Genomic DNA, 15,429 nt, shown 5'->3' on the forward strand with positions numbered 1-15,429 from the left:
AAGATTACTCATTTTAGTGAGCGCAAACCCAGTGTTGGGTAACCTCAATGAAACATTCCCTTCCAGCACTAGTTAATCGAGTGCAATAATTATTTACAAGAATAATAACAATTAAACTAAAATGAGCTCTGGGGCAGTGCGTACGCCTGTGTCTCAGATTATCAATAGTAAAGATGATCAGGATGCTGAGGAGGAGCCGAAAAAGAAGTCCCGCGAGGATTGGCGGAAGGCCAAGGAGTTGGAGGAGGCCCGTAAGGCAGGCACAGCCCCAGCTGCGGTGGACGAAGAGGGACGAGATATTAATCCACACATACCACAATATATTTCAAATGCACCGTGGTACTATGGCTCGCAAGGGCCCACTCTAAAGCATCAGCGCCCACAGCACGAAGATGAGCGTGGCCAGTTGGATAAACGAGCACCCAAGGGCTTGGACACCACCCGTATAGTGACGAAATTTCGAAAGGGTGCTTGTGAAAATTGCGGCGCCATGTCTCACAAGAGGAAAGATTGCCTAGAAAGGCCGCGAAAGGTGCAGGCAAAGTATGCCGAGTCCATCGTAGTTCATGACGAGCACATTGTGAATGACGCGTCGGTGAATTACGACGAAAAACGTGATCGCTGGAGTTCTTACGATCCAGCCAATCACCGGGAGATTATTGAGGAATATGAAAAAGTTGAGGAGGCCAAGCGTCAATTAAAAGCTGAAAAATTAAAGAATGGTATGTAAGATCCCAGATTGAATTGTTTCGTTAATCCCAGAAATTCTCCCTCGTCTCAGATCCCGACGCTGAAATCTCAGATGAGGATGGTAATGAAGACAAATATGTGGATGAGGTTGACATGCCGGGAACCAAAGTGGACTCCAAGCAGCGTATCACAGTTCGTAATTTGCGCATTCGTGAGGACACTGCCAAATATCTGCGTAATCTGGATCCGAATTCAGCCTACTATGATCCCAAAACACGCTCTATGCGTGACAATCCCAATCCCAATGTTCCATCCGAGGAGTAAGTTGTCTGTATATCTTTTAGTGAACTTATTAAAACATAATTTTGATCCCCTCAGAGCTGAATTTGCGGGAGAGAACTTTGTGCGCTTTTCTGGTGACACCACAGCGCAAGCCACGGCCCAATTATTTGCTTGGGAGGCACATGGCAAAGGTGTTGATGTCCATTTGCTAGCTGAGCCCACCAAGCTGGAACTGCTACAAAAAGAATATGAACAGAAGAAGGAACAATTCAAGTCAAGTGTAAGTTTACTGCCTTAATGCTAACTCTAGAATTGTTGATTATCAATATCAATTTTATTCCAGACAAAAACGCACATTGTAGAGAAATATGGCGGGGAGGAGCATCTTCAGGCGCCGCCAAAGTCACTTTTGCTGGCCCAGACCGAGGAATATATCGAGTACTCACGTAGCGGCAAAATCATTAAAGGTGTAGAGAAACCCAAAGCACGTAGCATTTATGAGGAAGATGTTTATATTAATAATCATACAACGGTGTGGGGAAGTTTTTGGAATGCTGGCCGCTGGGGCTACAAGTGCTGCAAATCATTCATTAAAAACTCCTACTGTGTTGGCATGCAGGAACCGGAAGGTTTCTCAGAGCAAACATCGTCTGCTGCTGCTACCGCTGCCGCCCCTTCCACCACCACTACTACCACAACCGATGTACATCTTGAAGCCCAGTCGGAGGAAGCTGAACAAGCTCCCCTATCAGAAAACGATTCGGCACCAAGTTCGGACTCTTCTTCAGAGGAGGAGGAGGTGCAAAAGCCCAGCAAGAAATCCAAGAAAAAATCGAAAAAACGTGAAAAGAAAAAAGAAGGCCAAGGAACAACGTAAAAAGAAATCCAAAAACAAGGACAAGGAAAAGGAAAAACAGATGCCTGATGAGGAGGTAGATGATCGCAAACGTCCATACAACAGCATGTATGACATAAAGGCTCCCACCGAGGATGAAATCGAGGAATGGAAAAAGAAGCGGCCACGCGCCGAAGATCCTATGCTACAATTTATGTAGACTTAAATTTCAATTTGTAAATATAGCATAATAATAGGATAGGTATAAGTAAAAAATGTTCGTTTTACATAAAATACATGAAATGACGAAAGCAAATATGATGATCATTTTTATTGGCTGGTTAAACGATCGCATATTGCTCATATAACAGTTCGCGTATTTTGTAATAATCTTCCGACAGACAACCCTCCATGGCCACCTTTCCGGCGTCGATACGCCGCAAAGCCAATGTGCCATTGCTGCACCATAATACGCCACCGGAGAACTCTGAATTAATGTTGTTGCGCATAAGAATTTGTTTAAAGTCTGAGAGTTTCAGTTCATTGATCAGAACTGAATTGTGTACGGGTATCTCATCCTCCTCCAGCGTCTCGAGTGTGAGAGTTTGTCCATCTTGTATTGATACTTCCTGTTCGGTGGGACTGGTAGCTCCATCGATGGCTTTCAAGCGCATGCCCAGGCGTCCATCCACCCAGGCTACTTCTGCGTTCTTTGCCTTCTGGAATTGCAACTGGGAGACTAGACCCTCAGTGAGACGCACCTGATAAATGTGTATCTCTGTCGTAACATCGATAATTTCGCCCTTGTTTGGCGTAAAGACGCGAGCGCCCACATTCTGTTCACAATGCCTGGCGACAGCTTTGGTGCCTTCGGCTGTGCCATGGACAACAATCACACGACGTGGCCTTAGTTGAGATAGAATTTTTAGCATTGATTCTCCATCCGAACGTCCCTCAAAATCGATGCGCTGGATTTGGGCATTAACCTCAATAGTTTTACGTTGATTGATCAGTTTGGTGGGCTTCTCTAACAATTGAACATCGGTATCCATATCACCATTGGCATGTTGCTGTTGGTCCTGCTGACCGCCTCCAGGTTCCTCCTTTTTTACGTTCTCTTTGTTCTGTTCCTCTACAGCCAAGTAATCATAGCCGCCAAGATCGGCAATCCGATAATCATCCAAATTGATTATTTCGCCGTATTCATCATATTTGATCTTTTCCTCGTGATAGGGAAACATTACATGATGACGTTTGTTGGATTTAAAGAAACCGGATGTATGACGACCTTCTGGACGAACTACAATATCGTGCTTGCCCGTAATCACGCTCATCTCGATATCATCTTCCGACTCGGAGCTGCTCTCCTCTTCTACATCTGGCTTAACAATTAAAGGATTTAGCTTCTCGCCTTGTGTACGTAGATATTCTTCCAGTTCGGCACCTTCTAGTTCAACACGTCGTCGTACATCAAGTTCAATTTTCCTGCCAGGCACTGCATTCTCTACCAGCTCCATGGCTAGAGATCCAGGTGAGGTGCGAGTGGTAAATATAATACTATTATTGGCATTGGCAGCCCACTGAACGAACAGATCTCTTGTAAAGCCACTCTCCATATCTGGAGTACTGGCAAGGACTACTTTGGGACCAGCCGGTAGCTTAAATACATCGGCCAAAGAGTGGCATAGATTAATGTGCTTGAACTGGAACGGATTGTTGCGTGCACCTTCGAAAGCCTTCGTCAGCTTATCGCTCATCCACTCGATTTGAGATTTTGCAAACTCGATCACATTATAGCTAACGTTATTTAGCAACGCAAGCGAGTATGCCATCAGACCAGATTCTTTATTCTTCCACAGCTGATCCAGCATATGGGCCAGCTCCAGGACACGTCCTGCCGTGTCTACGGCAATCAAAACGTTGCCATTATTCCTCACAGTCTGTAGTATATTAGTCATCAGTTTCTCATCACGGGCACGTCGTCTTGCCTGCTGATATAGGGCATTATAGGCATCTGTGATCAGCAGCGATGGACGTTGCAGGCGTTCCAACTCACAGCCGCTCAAATGGCGCTCTTTCTTGTGGTTAAAGTCTGTGGCATAGACGATATCCTCCTCGCCGACCTTGACAATTTTCCATATGGTACCACCAATCATGTGGCCAGCGTTTAGTGGTGTTATCGATATGCCGTAACCCTTGCCCTTCAGTGAAACTGTTTGGTTGTACTTCAATTGGGTGATTTTCTCAAACGCCGTGTCCACATCATCTAGCGAGAATAGATCAAAGTCACCCATATTAAAATGCGACATGTACAGATCATACATAAACATTTGGCCCATTTTAAAGACAGGTATCGTGGCATAGATAGGACAATTGAGACCCAATTTGCCCACTAGATAGGGCAGTGCCCCCAAATGATAGGCATCCGGATGAGACAGTAGAACGGCATCTAATGTGTGTACTTGTCTAGAGAAGGAAATCAATTTATTTTTATTGCAAACCATATGAAAATCAACACCAAAAACCTTTTTAAATCCCTAATGAAATTCGCATCAAACTTTTCATCCCATCCGCAGTCCAATAGTATTCGCACGTCGTCAATCTGGAGTATGTAGCATGGTGGAGATTCGTCCATGGCTCCGGAAATTGTGTGTAGCTTTATAATCGAAGTCATTTTAAAGAATTACTTTTGTTTTATTATTCGTTTATGATTTAGACCAAGAGACGACGCAGAACTGTCGCCGGCAGTGCTGTCAGATCAGCTTTTTTCAGAGAGAGTTATCTGCTGGCGGGTGAATTTCAAAAGACGCGGGAATGTAGCCCTATTCATTTTGAACTCTTATTTATAATTAAGATTTAGCACAGTGGAAAGGTAGCCTCAGTTATCAAGGAAAACAATAAATTCGGTAGTAAACATCTCATATCTTATACTTTATAAGATATGTCTCAATGTCATATTATTGCTGGTGGCCTTTATGGCTGAAAAATGGTCAACACTGGTTGCTGCAATCGTCAAATCAGCTGTTCCAAGTGCTCAACTGCAAGAAAACTAAAAAAAAAAAAAGACGTTTCATGGAATTAAAGCTACCGCCTTGTGTATTATTATAATGGTTCGGCTGTGCCACCGGACTCCCCACATTTTCGATCTACTAATACTTATTAGTGTGGGCACGCTCATAATTTATTTGGCACTGCCATTCCGCTTTGCTTCTCACTATCCGTACATCAAGGAGGATAGAATTGAGGACTCATTGATAGCACAAGTTACGGCAAATGTATCTTTGCAGCAATCTTTCGACTGCATCTACCAGGACATCATTAAAAACAATCGATTTGTCTATGACAATCCATTGTATCATGAGGGCATACTGCGCGGAGAGGAAATCCGTCCGGGCGGAGAATATCAACCCGAGCAATGTAGGGCTAAATACAGTACCGCGATCATTGTGCCATATCGACAGCGCGAGAAGCAATTGCATGCCTTTCTCACCTACATGCACAACTATTTGCGGCAACAATTGATCCATTATCGAATATTTCTCGTGGAGCAATCGGATCAAAAACCATTTAATCGTGCCACTTTGTTTAATATTGGAGCAAAGATTGCAGCGGAATATGGATTTCCGTGCTTGGTTTTGCACGATGTCGATCTCTTTCCATTGAACTCAGGTAAAAAATTTATTTGGGAATTATTATGCATATAATAAAATTGTTTCCTTTAATCAATTAGGACAAATGTATGCATGTTTGGAAAAGCCCCGTCACATGTGCTCAGCCCTAGATCACTGGCGTTTTCATTTGCCATATCGAGGTCTCTTCGGAGGAGTTGTGGCCATTAACACATTTCAGTTTCAACTTATCAATGGCATGTCTAATCTGTATCATGGCTGGGGAGGCGAGGACGACGATCTGTACGAGCGGCTGCGTGCCATGGGCATTAGTATTTGTCGCCTTGCTCCCGAGTACAGTGAATATACAATGTTGAAACATAAACCGGAACATCCCAATGAAAATCGGAGGGCACTACTTCAAGCTGCCACTTTGCGCCAGCAAACAGATGGTCTCAATTCGTTAGTCTACAAGGAGGTGGATCGCCGTATGCACAGTCTCTTTACCCACATTATGGTGGAGACTTAAGCGCTAGAGCACTGGTACAATACAACCGGCAATCAATCACACACTTTTATTGCTCAGCTTTAATGGCACAATGCTGTATTAGCTAGCTAGTAAAATAGCTTGTTGGAATCCCAAATACCCTGCCATAGGACAGACAATGTTAAATTGGCTTAGATATTAAATTAGCTTTACAATAATTTACCTCGATTAAAATGTGATTCTAAATACAATATCAAGTAAGTTTAGGTGAAGTCCAAAATAAATACATAGACACAGTAAATTATCTGAACTATTTAACTTAATATTTTGCGTCAATTGGAAATTCATTTATTATTTATATGGATATACACTATATAATATTTATTATTAACGCGTGCCCTTTAAAAAATCCTAAAGGTTAGATTGCACAATACATGTTTAATTATAGTTAGTTGGCTTCTTTTCTTTTATCTAGACTACATAAATAAGTTAAGGATTATCTAAATACACATTCGTTTCGCATTTGATATTTGTTAAATGTTGTATAACATTTAAATAAAACCGTTAATAGTACTTTAAAACATTATAACAAAATCATTCACGCACGCACACACAAATAGACAGACATGTGTCATACCCCAAGCTGGTATGACATTCGCACATTAAAATATATAAAGTTCACAAAAGACATAGATATAGTAGATAAATACATATATATAGATATAGAGGATATATTGGATATTTTTTGAATTCTGTCTTAGGAATGTGCTTTAATTCAAAAAATTGAGAATATCCTGCTGCGATAGAGCATTAAAGTTTTGGTTATCTGTAATCTGTTGCTGTTGTTGGTTTTGGGGCTGAAGCGTTGGTGTAGTCATCTTATTCATGGGCTGAGCCTGTCCATGTCCCATGGGATAAATATAGTTTACATTCGGTTGCTGCAGCGTATACAAATTGGCACCATTCAAATTGTTTGGCTTGGATTTTGCAAACGGATCCAAATCATCTAGAGAGGAGAAATTATTGTTACTGCTGGCCTGTTGGGGTGAGGCCAATTGATGATTCATAACCAAAGGATTGGCACTATGCCAGCCGTTGTTAGCTGTTAGTGCCATAGCTGGAGCTGGAACTGGCGCAGGGGCACCCAAGCCACTCAGATTACTTTGCATCAGAGAGCTCAAAATGTCGGGTTTAGAAGCTGCTGGTGCAGGAAGCGGTGTCGGTGTCATTGATGTGTGCGTTATTCTGGAAAAATATTTAATTGATATTCGCTTTCTTGAATGTCCACCTTGAAATAATGGCTTTATTATTTATCCTACTTGAGCTGCTCTTTTGGCCGTACTGGTGCCAGTGTGGAAGTAGTAGGAGTAGGAGTGGGAGTAGGTGTTGAATTAAATCCAGAGAACATATCGTTGTCCATTTTATTGCCATTGGTAGAGGATATGACAGAGCTGCTCTCAAGCTCATTGGCTAATATTTCGGAAGCATCTTTAGGTCTGTGCCGGATTATAAAACAAAAATATTATTAGCATTTGTACCAACATAATCTTTGAACAATATGATTTACTTATTTTCTCGTTGAATTGTTGACAGTTGCTGCAGTTTTTCACGTTGCTCTTGTTCTACACGACTGAGCATGTCCTTGATCAGGGCCACAATTGTATTGAATTGAGCAATAGTTAGACCATTTTCCACACTAAGTGGCACAAGGAATGGTATACATTTGTGGGCCATAACATCCTTTGTTATGCCCAGCTTTGTATTGGTCATGGCGATCTTATAAATACCTAAAAAAAAAAAAACATATTGAAATGAATGTTAATGTTCATCTTAATAAACATGGTTAATCTTACCTATAATGGCCATAACTATAGCTGGCTCACGGCTTTGAATTTGCTGCAAAAAGGGCAGTATTTCATCCAGAACCAGCCACTTGTCTAGATTCTCTAATAGTTTGCCAATCGATATTAGGCAATTGACTTTCACCGACACATTACTACTTTGCAGACATAGTTTCTTAATACGCGGCAACACCGAATTCTTCATAGCATTGTAGTCTATTAATGTGGAGAATGTGGGCAAAACAGCCAGACAGAGTTCCTGAATTTGAGGCATATCGCATTCCAGGGAACGGTACAATAGCGGCAGGACACTTAACTTCACATCCTCGGCAGGTGTTAGCTTTAGCAGTAAATCCATTTTTTGCATGAAAATCAAGAGAATCTGTATGGGATCGGTAAGCTTGAAGATGGGCTTCAGATGTGGTAATATGTGATCACAATACTCTCGCTGGCTGCTCATCTCGGCAATTAGTAAAACATTGGGCAACACAAATGGAATCATGGGCGAGTTAATAAACTCTTTGACCAAATAAGGAAGAATGGAATGGAGATTTACACGATGCGGCAGCGTAGGTATAATTTGGGGCAACCCTTTGTAGAACTTTGATTTCTGTAGATTATCCCACTGATAAAGGGAATCTAAATAGCTCAATGTCTTAACGCCCACATCCTGAAAATAGACAATCTGCTTAAGTTCATGCAGCTTGGGCCGCAAACTGGCACTTGGGTGAAGCAGAGCCTTAAGGCTTTCGGTCAATTCATTGGGTACAGCATTCATAGGCGGATACTTCCGTTGGTTAAGTTCGTTGGCATAGCGCCGAAAGCCACTATAATCACTGCCAAACATTTTCAGTGGTTTTCCCGTGTAAATGGTAAAGATGAGCACACCTAAGGAATGGATAAGGATGACTTGTTTTATTTGCCTTAGCATTATTCAAGCTTACCAAGGGAAAAGAGATCACTATCTGGGGTATTCACACCGTTGAGAGCTAATTCTGGGGCCGTGTACTCTAAACTAGGTTGAGCCAACACATGTAGCGATGTGGAATGTTCTCGGCATGGCCAATGGGCAGTGCCATCAGTTGCAGGCTGATTGGCTATACTAAAATCAAAACCAAAGAGTTTCCAACTTCGGTTCTTATTGATCACAATTGTCTCGGCGCAGATGTTACGATGCACGATTTTGGCATCATTGTGAAGAAACTGCAGGCCATCAAATAGCTGAAGCAAACCATGACGTATCTCCACATCATAGAGTTTCTTATCCGATCGCACTGAATCACCCACTACGTTCGCTAACGAGGCAAATACAGGTTCCGTGGCAAAGGCCAGCGAATCGCGACTTTCTTCTAGCGGATGCTGCACTGTGAGGACATGCGGATGACGAATTTTTGTCAACTGTTGGACACCACGGCGCAGTGTCTCCAGCATTGTTTCTCTGTCATCGCGAGACCATCGCTCCAGGGATTTCTTTTCAAAGACAAAAACGGAAACCTCTTGCTTTGTGCTCTTCTTATAGCCATTGTAAACCTTCCACATGAGACCTGTAATGCACCAATAATGGGAATTATCTAGCGAATTCCGAATCCGTATGGTTCCCTATTTCTTACCAACTCCTGCAGTGCTGGTCAACTCGAGAACCTCATATTCTCGCGTCACATTATTACCAGGCAGCACTCCAGACAGAGTGGATACTGTTTGAACAGCCGTAGAGTAAAATTTGTTTATCATATCCATTGCGCAATGTAGTCCTCACAAGTGTCTCCGCACGGAGCAAAAGAATTTTGGAATTTTTTTTTTTTTTTGCCTTTGTTAGCAATCAATATCAGCGTTGCCACAATCTCCGAATAGAGGTGGAGAAAACATCGATGTCTTTATTGATGTATCGATAAGGGAACAATCGGTGTTATCTCAACTGTTGCTATCAGTATCGATTTGGAGTTGAACTCATTGGTGTGGCGGCAAATTAAAAAATACTTTAGTTTTAATTAAATTTAAAAGATTTAACTATATCAAAAGTTGCCAGGTGAAACAAAAGTGCAACAATTTTGAAATTTAGAACTTACTTACATATCATTCCATGTCTTTTTCCTGCTTTTATTTGCCAAATTAAAAAAATATTTCACATATTTTATGCATTAGATTAATATTGCAGATAAACAAACGGATACATATATATATTATATGCTTAAATAACTTCAATTGAAATACATGTACATTTCTACTCCCCATTGGCCACTAATTGTCGGAATATGTAGTTGTAGTTGTTGGGGTTTGTTGTTTTTCGTTAATTTTTTCGATTCTAAATTTATAAATTTTTTTAGTTGTGGAATTTTTTTGCTGCTAGTGCTTTTATTTGCGATGGCGAATAGTGCGATCCATGATATTATTAATGCGTGTCTCGGAGTAGCCCGGAACCAACATGTGGATTAGTTCCTTCATGAACAGATCACTAACGCCAGGGCTAGAGCGCTCGGCCAGTTCGAAGACGGATTTAAGGTCACCAATGTCGCCCAAGTTCTTGTTGTTGCCGATCCCAACGCCGCCGCCCAAGCTGCTGTTGTTGCTAGAGTACTTTCTCTGTATGTCGGTCAGTACGGGGAAGAGGAAGTTGTTCAGGCAAGCGCTATTGGTCTGCATAAGACGTTGTCCAGATGACGGCTGCTGTTTCACATGGTTCGAATCCTCGTTAACAGCATGGAATGGTTCACGTTGACTGCTACGACGCTGCTGTTGCTGCTGTTCGATGGTATTCAAATTAAGACCCAGGGAGGAGCGCCTTTCCTCTACCTGATCTATGAAGGTTCCAGCAGAACGGCTCTGACGCAATTCCGGCTTGGAGCTTGAACGCTTTTGCATGAGCTCGCTGGCAGAGGATGAAGTGCTGACCACCGAACCAGTTGCTCCAGCAGCTGTGGATGAAGATGAAGCTGCGGCCAAAGATGAAGCCGGAGCTACAACTGGTACAGGCGTGGCATTTAACATGGTTGTAGTGGCATGTTTGTTGTTTAAATTATTGTTGTTATTGTTGTTGTTGCTGCTGTTGTTAGACGAGGCAGTGGTGCTGCCACTGCTGCTACTATTGTGATGATTTGTCGTCTCATTGGAGCTGGCTGTGGTAACAGAAACACCGCCTCCACTGCCACCTGGAGAGTGTGTGGTCTGCATAAGCTTTTGCATGGTAAGCTCATGCTCCTGCAGCTGAAAACTATTAACTCCAGCTCGAGGAGCACTATTGATATGTAGCCCCTTGACGGTCATGATCCAGGGTTCGTCTTGGCTGCTGCCACCCTGCTTTGCATCTGAATCGGAATCAGAGTTCTCCGACTCGGTTTCGCTCTCGTCGCCCTTGGATAGCTTCCACTTCTTAAAGCGATCGATAAGATCAATCAAATAGGCATTCTTTTTGGCCTTCTTAATAAATGGGTATTTGAGCAGCTCTCTGGCAGTAGGACGATTCTCTGGGTCCTTGTTAAGGCAAGCCTCGACAAAGTCCTTAAAGGACTTGGTATAATTGCCGGTAAGCTGGGGCGGATTATTCTTCGGAATGAGGAAAAGCACTCGCATCGGGTGCAATTCCGAATTGGGCGGTTCACCCTTAGCCAGTTCAATAGCTGTGATTCCCAGCGACCAAATGTCTGCTTTTGAGTCATACTGTGACTGCTTGATTACCTCAGGTGCCATCCAGAAGGGGGTACCCACAAAGGTGTTACGTTTTGATGTGGTATTTGTCAACTGACCAGCCACACCAAAATCCGCTAGCTTAACATCGCCAAGTTCGCTTAGCAACACGTTGGCCGCTTTAATGTCGCGATGCAACTTGCGTTCAGAGTGCAAATAGTCCAAGCCCTTCAGTACCTCACGCAAAATGATGCCAATGTGCATTTCCTCGAAGGAGCCAGCCTTCATCAGATCCAAAGCCGAGCCTCCACCCAGGTACTCCATGATAATCCACAGTTTGGTACCCTTGAGAAAGGAACCATAATACTTGGTGACATAAGGCGAATCGCATTGCGAAAGCACCATTATCTCCTGCTGGATGTCATCGATCTCATCCTCGGCCTCCTCCAAATCGATGATCTTGATGGCGACGACCTGCTGGGTCCGATTATCAATGCCCTTAAAGACCTCACCGAATGAGCCTTTGCCAATGCGCTCCTGCTTGGTGAAGATCAGCTCAGGATCGACTTTCTCTGTCCATGACATAGACATGGTTGCGTTGCCCGTTCCCCGTTCCCGATCACCTTGCCAATTTCTCTTTTCTTTGCTCTGGATAGGGCTTACAATGCTTGGATTTGGGACTTTCCAGGTCTCTTCTTCAGCAAATTGATAATCTTTTCCGTCGGGGTGGGGGGCGCTGGCACTGGCACTGAATATTTTCTTTTGACTTGAATTGACTAATAATTTTGCTCACGAAGCCTGCCAGTGTTGTTAAATCGGTGGTGTGTAATCGATAATTTTTATTTTACAAATATCTTTAAAACACGGAAAGTTTATTTATTTCGGAATTATCTCATCCGTTGATCAATTCGTCGTAGCTCTCTAAAACTATATTAAATGTAAACAAATATTCAAAACATTATTATTCGATACAGCTGCTATCTAGTTTTCATCACTAACGTTGAATTAACCAACACTTTTCATTGCCATATGTAAATATTTACGAAAAGTTTGGTACTTAAAAAATACCGCAAAAGTTTGCCTTGTAAAATAAATCAGTTGCTTTTAGAATCAATTGCCAGCTAATGAATGAAACTGAACATTGACTCTGGATTCAAGGACAGTGAAAGATGCACCAACGGCTGGTCAACTTCCACAAATCGTCATAAAGCAAGTAAACAGAAGTCATCTGTTCTAATCCATTTCGATTCCCAATCTGCATTCCTGTACCCACCGCCTTCAAAATGATGTTGTACCTACGACGCTTCTTTACCCAGGAGCTGGCCCCAACCACGTCGAATGATTTTTTCGGCTGCCTGCAACAGACACCGCATCTGTTGTCCCCCAATACTTTTGCAGGAGCACCTGCACTGGAGAGTCTCTCGTGGTTACACAATCTGGCGCCATGCTTTCCCCTTAAGCGGCGATCAGATTCAGATTATTCAAGAGCCGCAGAGTTTTTACGATACGCTAGTGCAGCGCATAACCCGGGCAAAGCGACGAATTGTTTTGGCGAGTTTATATCTAGGCACAGGACAGCTGGAAAATGCCTTTGTCCAAACGTTGCGTCACCGTCTACAAAGTGAATCCAAACTAAGGCTGAATGTTCTACTGGATTTTACGCGTGGGACACGTGGTGCCCTTAACTCAAAGACTATGCTAGTTCCATTGGTCAGAGATTTCTCTGATCAAGTACAGTTTTCCCTCTACCACACACCGGACTTAAGGGGAATTACAAAGCGCCTGATTCCGCCCCGATGGAACGAATTGTTGGGTCTGCAGCACATGAAAGTCTATCTAATGGACGACACCGTGATCATATCGGGAGCCAATTTGTCAAATGATTATTTTACCAATCGCCAGGATCGTTATATCTTGATTGAGGACAAAGCGCTGGCAGATTTCTATGCTCAGTTCATAGAACGGGTGCAGGAGTTCAGTCTGGCTGTGGGTCCAGATGCCACAGAGGGACTGCATCGTAATTGGGCTATTTTACCCTATGAGGGCATCAAGGAGCAGTTCATCCGTCTTGCTAAGAAGCGCATAACCGACCTAGTCCAAGAGACATATAAGCGTCAGGCACAGCTTAAGGATAAGCAAACACAGGCGGATACTTGGGTATTTCCTTTGGTGGAAATGGGACAAATCGGCATCCATCATGATAGTGTAGTGACAAAGCGACTTTTATCAAACTGTATAGATGGTTCAAGACTTAAATTGGCCACTGGATACTTTAATCTTACACAGGAATATATGGACACTATTACACACAAATGCCTAGCCCAGTGTAGCATTCTGATGGCCCACCCCAATGTAAGTAGGATTTTATTATTATTTTTATTATTACATTTTTAATTTTTGCCACATTTCTACAGGCCAATGGCTTCCAAGGAGCCAAAGGACCTGCTGGCGGAATACCAGCCGCATATACTCTCATCGCAAAGAGTTTCTACGAGAGTCTCGTGCGTGGCCGACAAAATCATCGTGTTAACTTTTTCGAATATGAAAAACCCGGTTGGACTTATCATGCAAAGGGATTGTGGTACTACCTCCCACAAGCCACATTGCCAAATCTCACTCTAATCGGCTCTTCCAATTTTGGTGAGCGCTCCGTAAATCGGGATCTAGAGACCCAAGTGTGCCTAGTGACATCCAACAAGGATCTCAGTCAACGTCTACAGGCGGAGGCTGATCGTCTGTACGACTTCTCGCAGACAGCAGAGCATCAAATTGTTCAGCGTCCTGTTCCGCGTTGGGTTCAGGCAGTGGTCCGCATATTCAGGAATTTTTTCTAGCCAACTTAAAGGACATTATAGTTCAATTCTAGTTTTTTTTTGTAATTGTTTTTGTAGCTAATTGTTAGCCGTTTGTTTAAGAGTGTGCCTGTTTATTGAATGTACTTTGTTAAAATTTGAAAATAATAAATTTTTAATGGTATCAACTAAGTTAAATAACCATTAATGTCTCCTCCTAAGATTAATCAATAATTCATGTTTCAGGCACTTCTATTAACGGTTTTTAAATATATAAGAAATAATTCATAATTTCTTTTTTAATATTCCTTTTTGAGCTGTTCTGGATTTGAAATATGTTTTGGGACTTAGTAGTACCAAAATTGTTTAAATCTAAAATTCTTGCCGCCCGCTAGTTCAAATTTTTTCCCGCAAAAGGTTGCTCAGGCGAATTGGTTCACTTTTCTACAGCGAATGTTAGTTTGATGTTGGTATCAATAGCTCGAGTTCGATGTGGTTCGATGTGATTTTGTCTTTCATTTGTTTGTTTGTCTTTTTATTGTTGTTTTTGTTTTCAAAGTGAGCGGTTGCGCGATCGGTTGTTGCTAAAAATCCGTTGTTGAATAATTCGAAAATCGAGAAAAGCTATGGTAAAAATTACTGATATGTAATGATTAATGAAATAGATTAATAAAAGTGCTAATTTGTGTGTTTGCCTGTTAACGCTGTCTGCAAATCATGGTGATCAATAATTTACCGCTATTCGAAAACAGCAGCTAAAAAAAAACAAAATAATGAAAACTCTGCAAGGCAGTTTTAATTTGATAATAACAAAATAGAAACAGTGCTAAAATAAAAAAAGTGCCAATCGAGAGACAACTGCTCGAAAATGTTTAGAAAATGAAAAAGGTACAACTCGAAACAAAGCCAGACAAAGATTGCACTTGCTTTGTTTGTTTAATTTTTAGTGCTGTTGCTTTTGACCGGATATTAATTCAATTTGTTTGATTGTTTTGCTAAAGTCTGAAATTTGGTTTAAAACTCGTTTTGGGTTTCTGTTGTTATTGTTATTTTTGCGTTTAAGACAAATTAAAAATATTTTCTGTGTAGGACTCTCAGGCATTTCCTCTCTTTGCGACTCTCTCATAAGAAACATGTGTGCACAAGAGCAATAACATAACGGCATTTGCATTGACATTTATGAGCGGCGCTAGCGGCTCATCATCATTGAGAACTCATCCGTGGGCGGGGTGGATTTTTCGTTTTTTTTTGTCCCATTGTTCATTTTGGTTTC

The 15,429-nt window shown here is 42.1% G+C and overlaps 7 protein-coding genes across 8 annotated transcripts in view; 4 read left to right on the top strand and 3 right to left on the bottom strand.

Annotated features, from left to right (window-relative positions):
• The first annotated feature begins 41 nt into the window (after window positions 1–41).
• On the top strand, window positions 42–2,123 carry Slu7 (Pre-mRNA-splicing factor Slu7). The gene is given in 5 exon segments (XM_068301133.1): window positions 42–722; window positions 782–1,010; window positions 1,069–1,252; window positions 1,316–1,822; window positions 1,824–2,123. Coding segments are annotated over 5 exon segments (1,725 nt in total). The 5' UTR covers window positions 42–121; the 3' UTR covers window positions 2,028–2,123.
• On the bottom strand, window positions 2,090–4,560 carry Cpsf100 (cleavage and polyadenylation specificity factor subunit 2). The gene is made up of 2 exons (XM_068301128.1): window positions 4,333–4,560; window positions 2,090–4,273 (listed from the first exon to the last, which is right to left on the bottom strand). Exons 1-2 carry the CDS (start codon window positions 4,479–4,481, stop codon window positions 2,149–2,151), a joined length of 2,274 nt encoding a protein of 757 aa, XP_068157229.1. The 5' UTR covers window positions 4,482–4,560; the 3' UTR covers window positions 2,090–2,148.
• Window positions 4,561–4,832: 272 nt separating this feature from the next.
• beta4GalNAcTB (beta1,4-N-acetylgalactosaminyltransferase B) lies at window positions 4,833–6,424 on the top strand. Its single transcript, XM_068301939.1, has 2 exons — window positions 4,833–5,476; window positions 5,538–6,424. Exons 1-2 carry the CDS (start codon window positions 4,915–4,917, stop codon window positions 5,942–5,944), a joined length of 969 nt encoding a protein of 322 aa, XP_068158040.1. The 5' UTR covers window positions 4,833–4,914; the 3' UTR covers window positions 5,945–6,424.
• On the bottom strand, window positions 6,204–9,598 carry LOC137585910 (SCY1-like protein 2). The gene is made up of 6 exons (XM_068301937.1): window positions 9,354–9,598; window positions 8,688–9,287; window positions 7,756–8,631; window positions 7,470–7,689; window positions 7,222–7,398; window positions 6,204–7,147 (listed from the first exon to the last, which is right to left on the bottom strand). Exons 1-6 carry the CDS (start codon window positions 9,478–9,480, stop codon window positions 6,673–6,675), a joined length of 2,475 nt encoding a protein of 824 aa, XP_068158038.1. The 5' UTR covers window positions 9,481–9,598; the 3' UTR covers window positions 6,204–6,672.
• A 226-nt stretch (window positions 9,599–9,824) lies between these two features.
• Window positions 9,825–12,279, bottom strand: GckIII (Germinal centre kinase III). Its single transcript, XM_068301938.1, has one exon. The coding sequence runs from the start codon at window positions 11,953–11,955 to the stop codon at window positions 10,096–10,098; it is 1,860 nt and encodes a 619-aa protein (XP_068158039.1). The 5' UTR covers window positions 11,956–12,279; the 3' UTR covers window positions 9,825–10,095.
• Window positions 12,280–12,371: 92 nt separating this feature from the next.
• Window positions 12,372–14,348, top strand: PGS1 (Phosphatidylglycerophosphate synthase 1). The gene is given in 3 exon segments (XM_068301940.1): window positions 12,372–12,824; window positions 12,826–13,716; window positions 13,779–14,348. Coding segments are annotated over 3 exon segments (1,488 nt in total). The 5' UTR covers window positions 12,372–12,647; the 3' UTR covers window positions 14,199–14,348.
• A 352-nt stretch (window positions 14,349–14,700) lies between these two features.
• T48 (FU domain-containing protein T48) overlaps window positions 14,701–15,429 on the top strand; it is a 36,234-nt gene continuing 35,505 nt past the window's right edge. Inside the window, exon 1 of one of the 2 annotated variants that reach the window (XM_068300300.1) lies at window positions 14,701–14,785. The gene's annotated coding sequence lies outside the window, so the exon portion shown is untranslated. Of the gene's footprint in view, window positions 15,045–15,429 lie in introns of both variants that reach the window. The other variant, XM_068300299.1, reaches the window with a different exon arrangement.

Source organism: Drosophila tropicalis, unplaced genomic scaffold (assembly GCF_018151085.1).
Source record: "Drosophila tropicalis isolate 14030-0801.00 unplaced genomic scaffold, ASM1815108v1 contig_878, whole genome shotgun sequence".
NCBI lineage: Eukaryota > Metazoa > Arthropoda > Insecta > Diptera > Drosophilidae > Drosophila > Drosophila tropicalis.

What these genes read in the sequence shown, in the direction of transcription:
- Cpsf100 (XM_068301128.1), bottom strand. Translation starts at nt 4,481, where the DNA reads ATGACTTCGATTATAAAGCTACACACAATTTCCGGAGCCATGGACGAA. An exon ending in TTCATTAGGGATTTAAAAAG is followed by an intron (nt 4,274 to 4,332) that starts GTTTTTGGTGTT and finishes TTCCTTCTCTAG; the next exon opens with ACAAGTACACACATTAGATG.
- beta4GalNAcTB (XM_068301939.1), top strand. Translation starts at nt 4,915, where the DNA reads ATGGTTCGGCTGTGCCACCGGACTCCCCACATTTTCGATCTACTAATA. An exon ending in TCTCTTTCCATTGAACTCAG is followed by an intron (nt 5,477 to 5,537) that starts GTAAAAAATTTA and finishes TTAATCAATTAG; the next exon opens with GACAAATGTATGCATGTTTG.
- LOC137585910 (XM_068301937.1), bottom strand. Translation starts at nt 9,480, where the DNA reads ATGGATATGATAAACAAATTTTACTCTACGGCTGTTCAAACAGTATCC. An exon ending in TATAGTTATGGCCATTATAG is followed by an intron (nt 7,690 to 7,755) that starts GTAAGATTAACC and finishes TTTTTTTTTTAG; the next exon opens with GTATTTATAAGATCGCCATG. An exon ending in ACAATTCAACGAGAAAATAA is followed by an intron (nt 7,399 to 7,469) that starts GTAAATCATATT and finishes AATCCGGCACAG; the next exon opens with ACCTAAAGATGCTTCCGAAA.
- GckIII (XM_068301938.1), bottom strand. Translation starts at nt 11,955, where the DNA reads ATGTCTATGTCATGGACAGAGAAAGTCGATCCTGAGCTGATCTTCACC.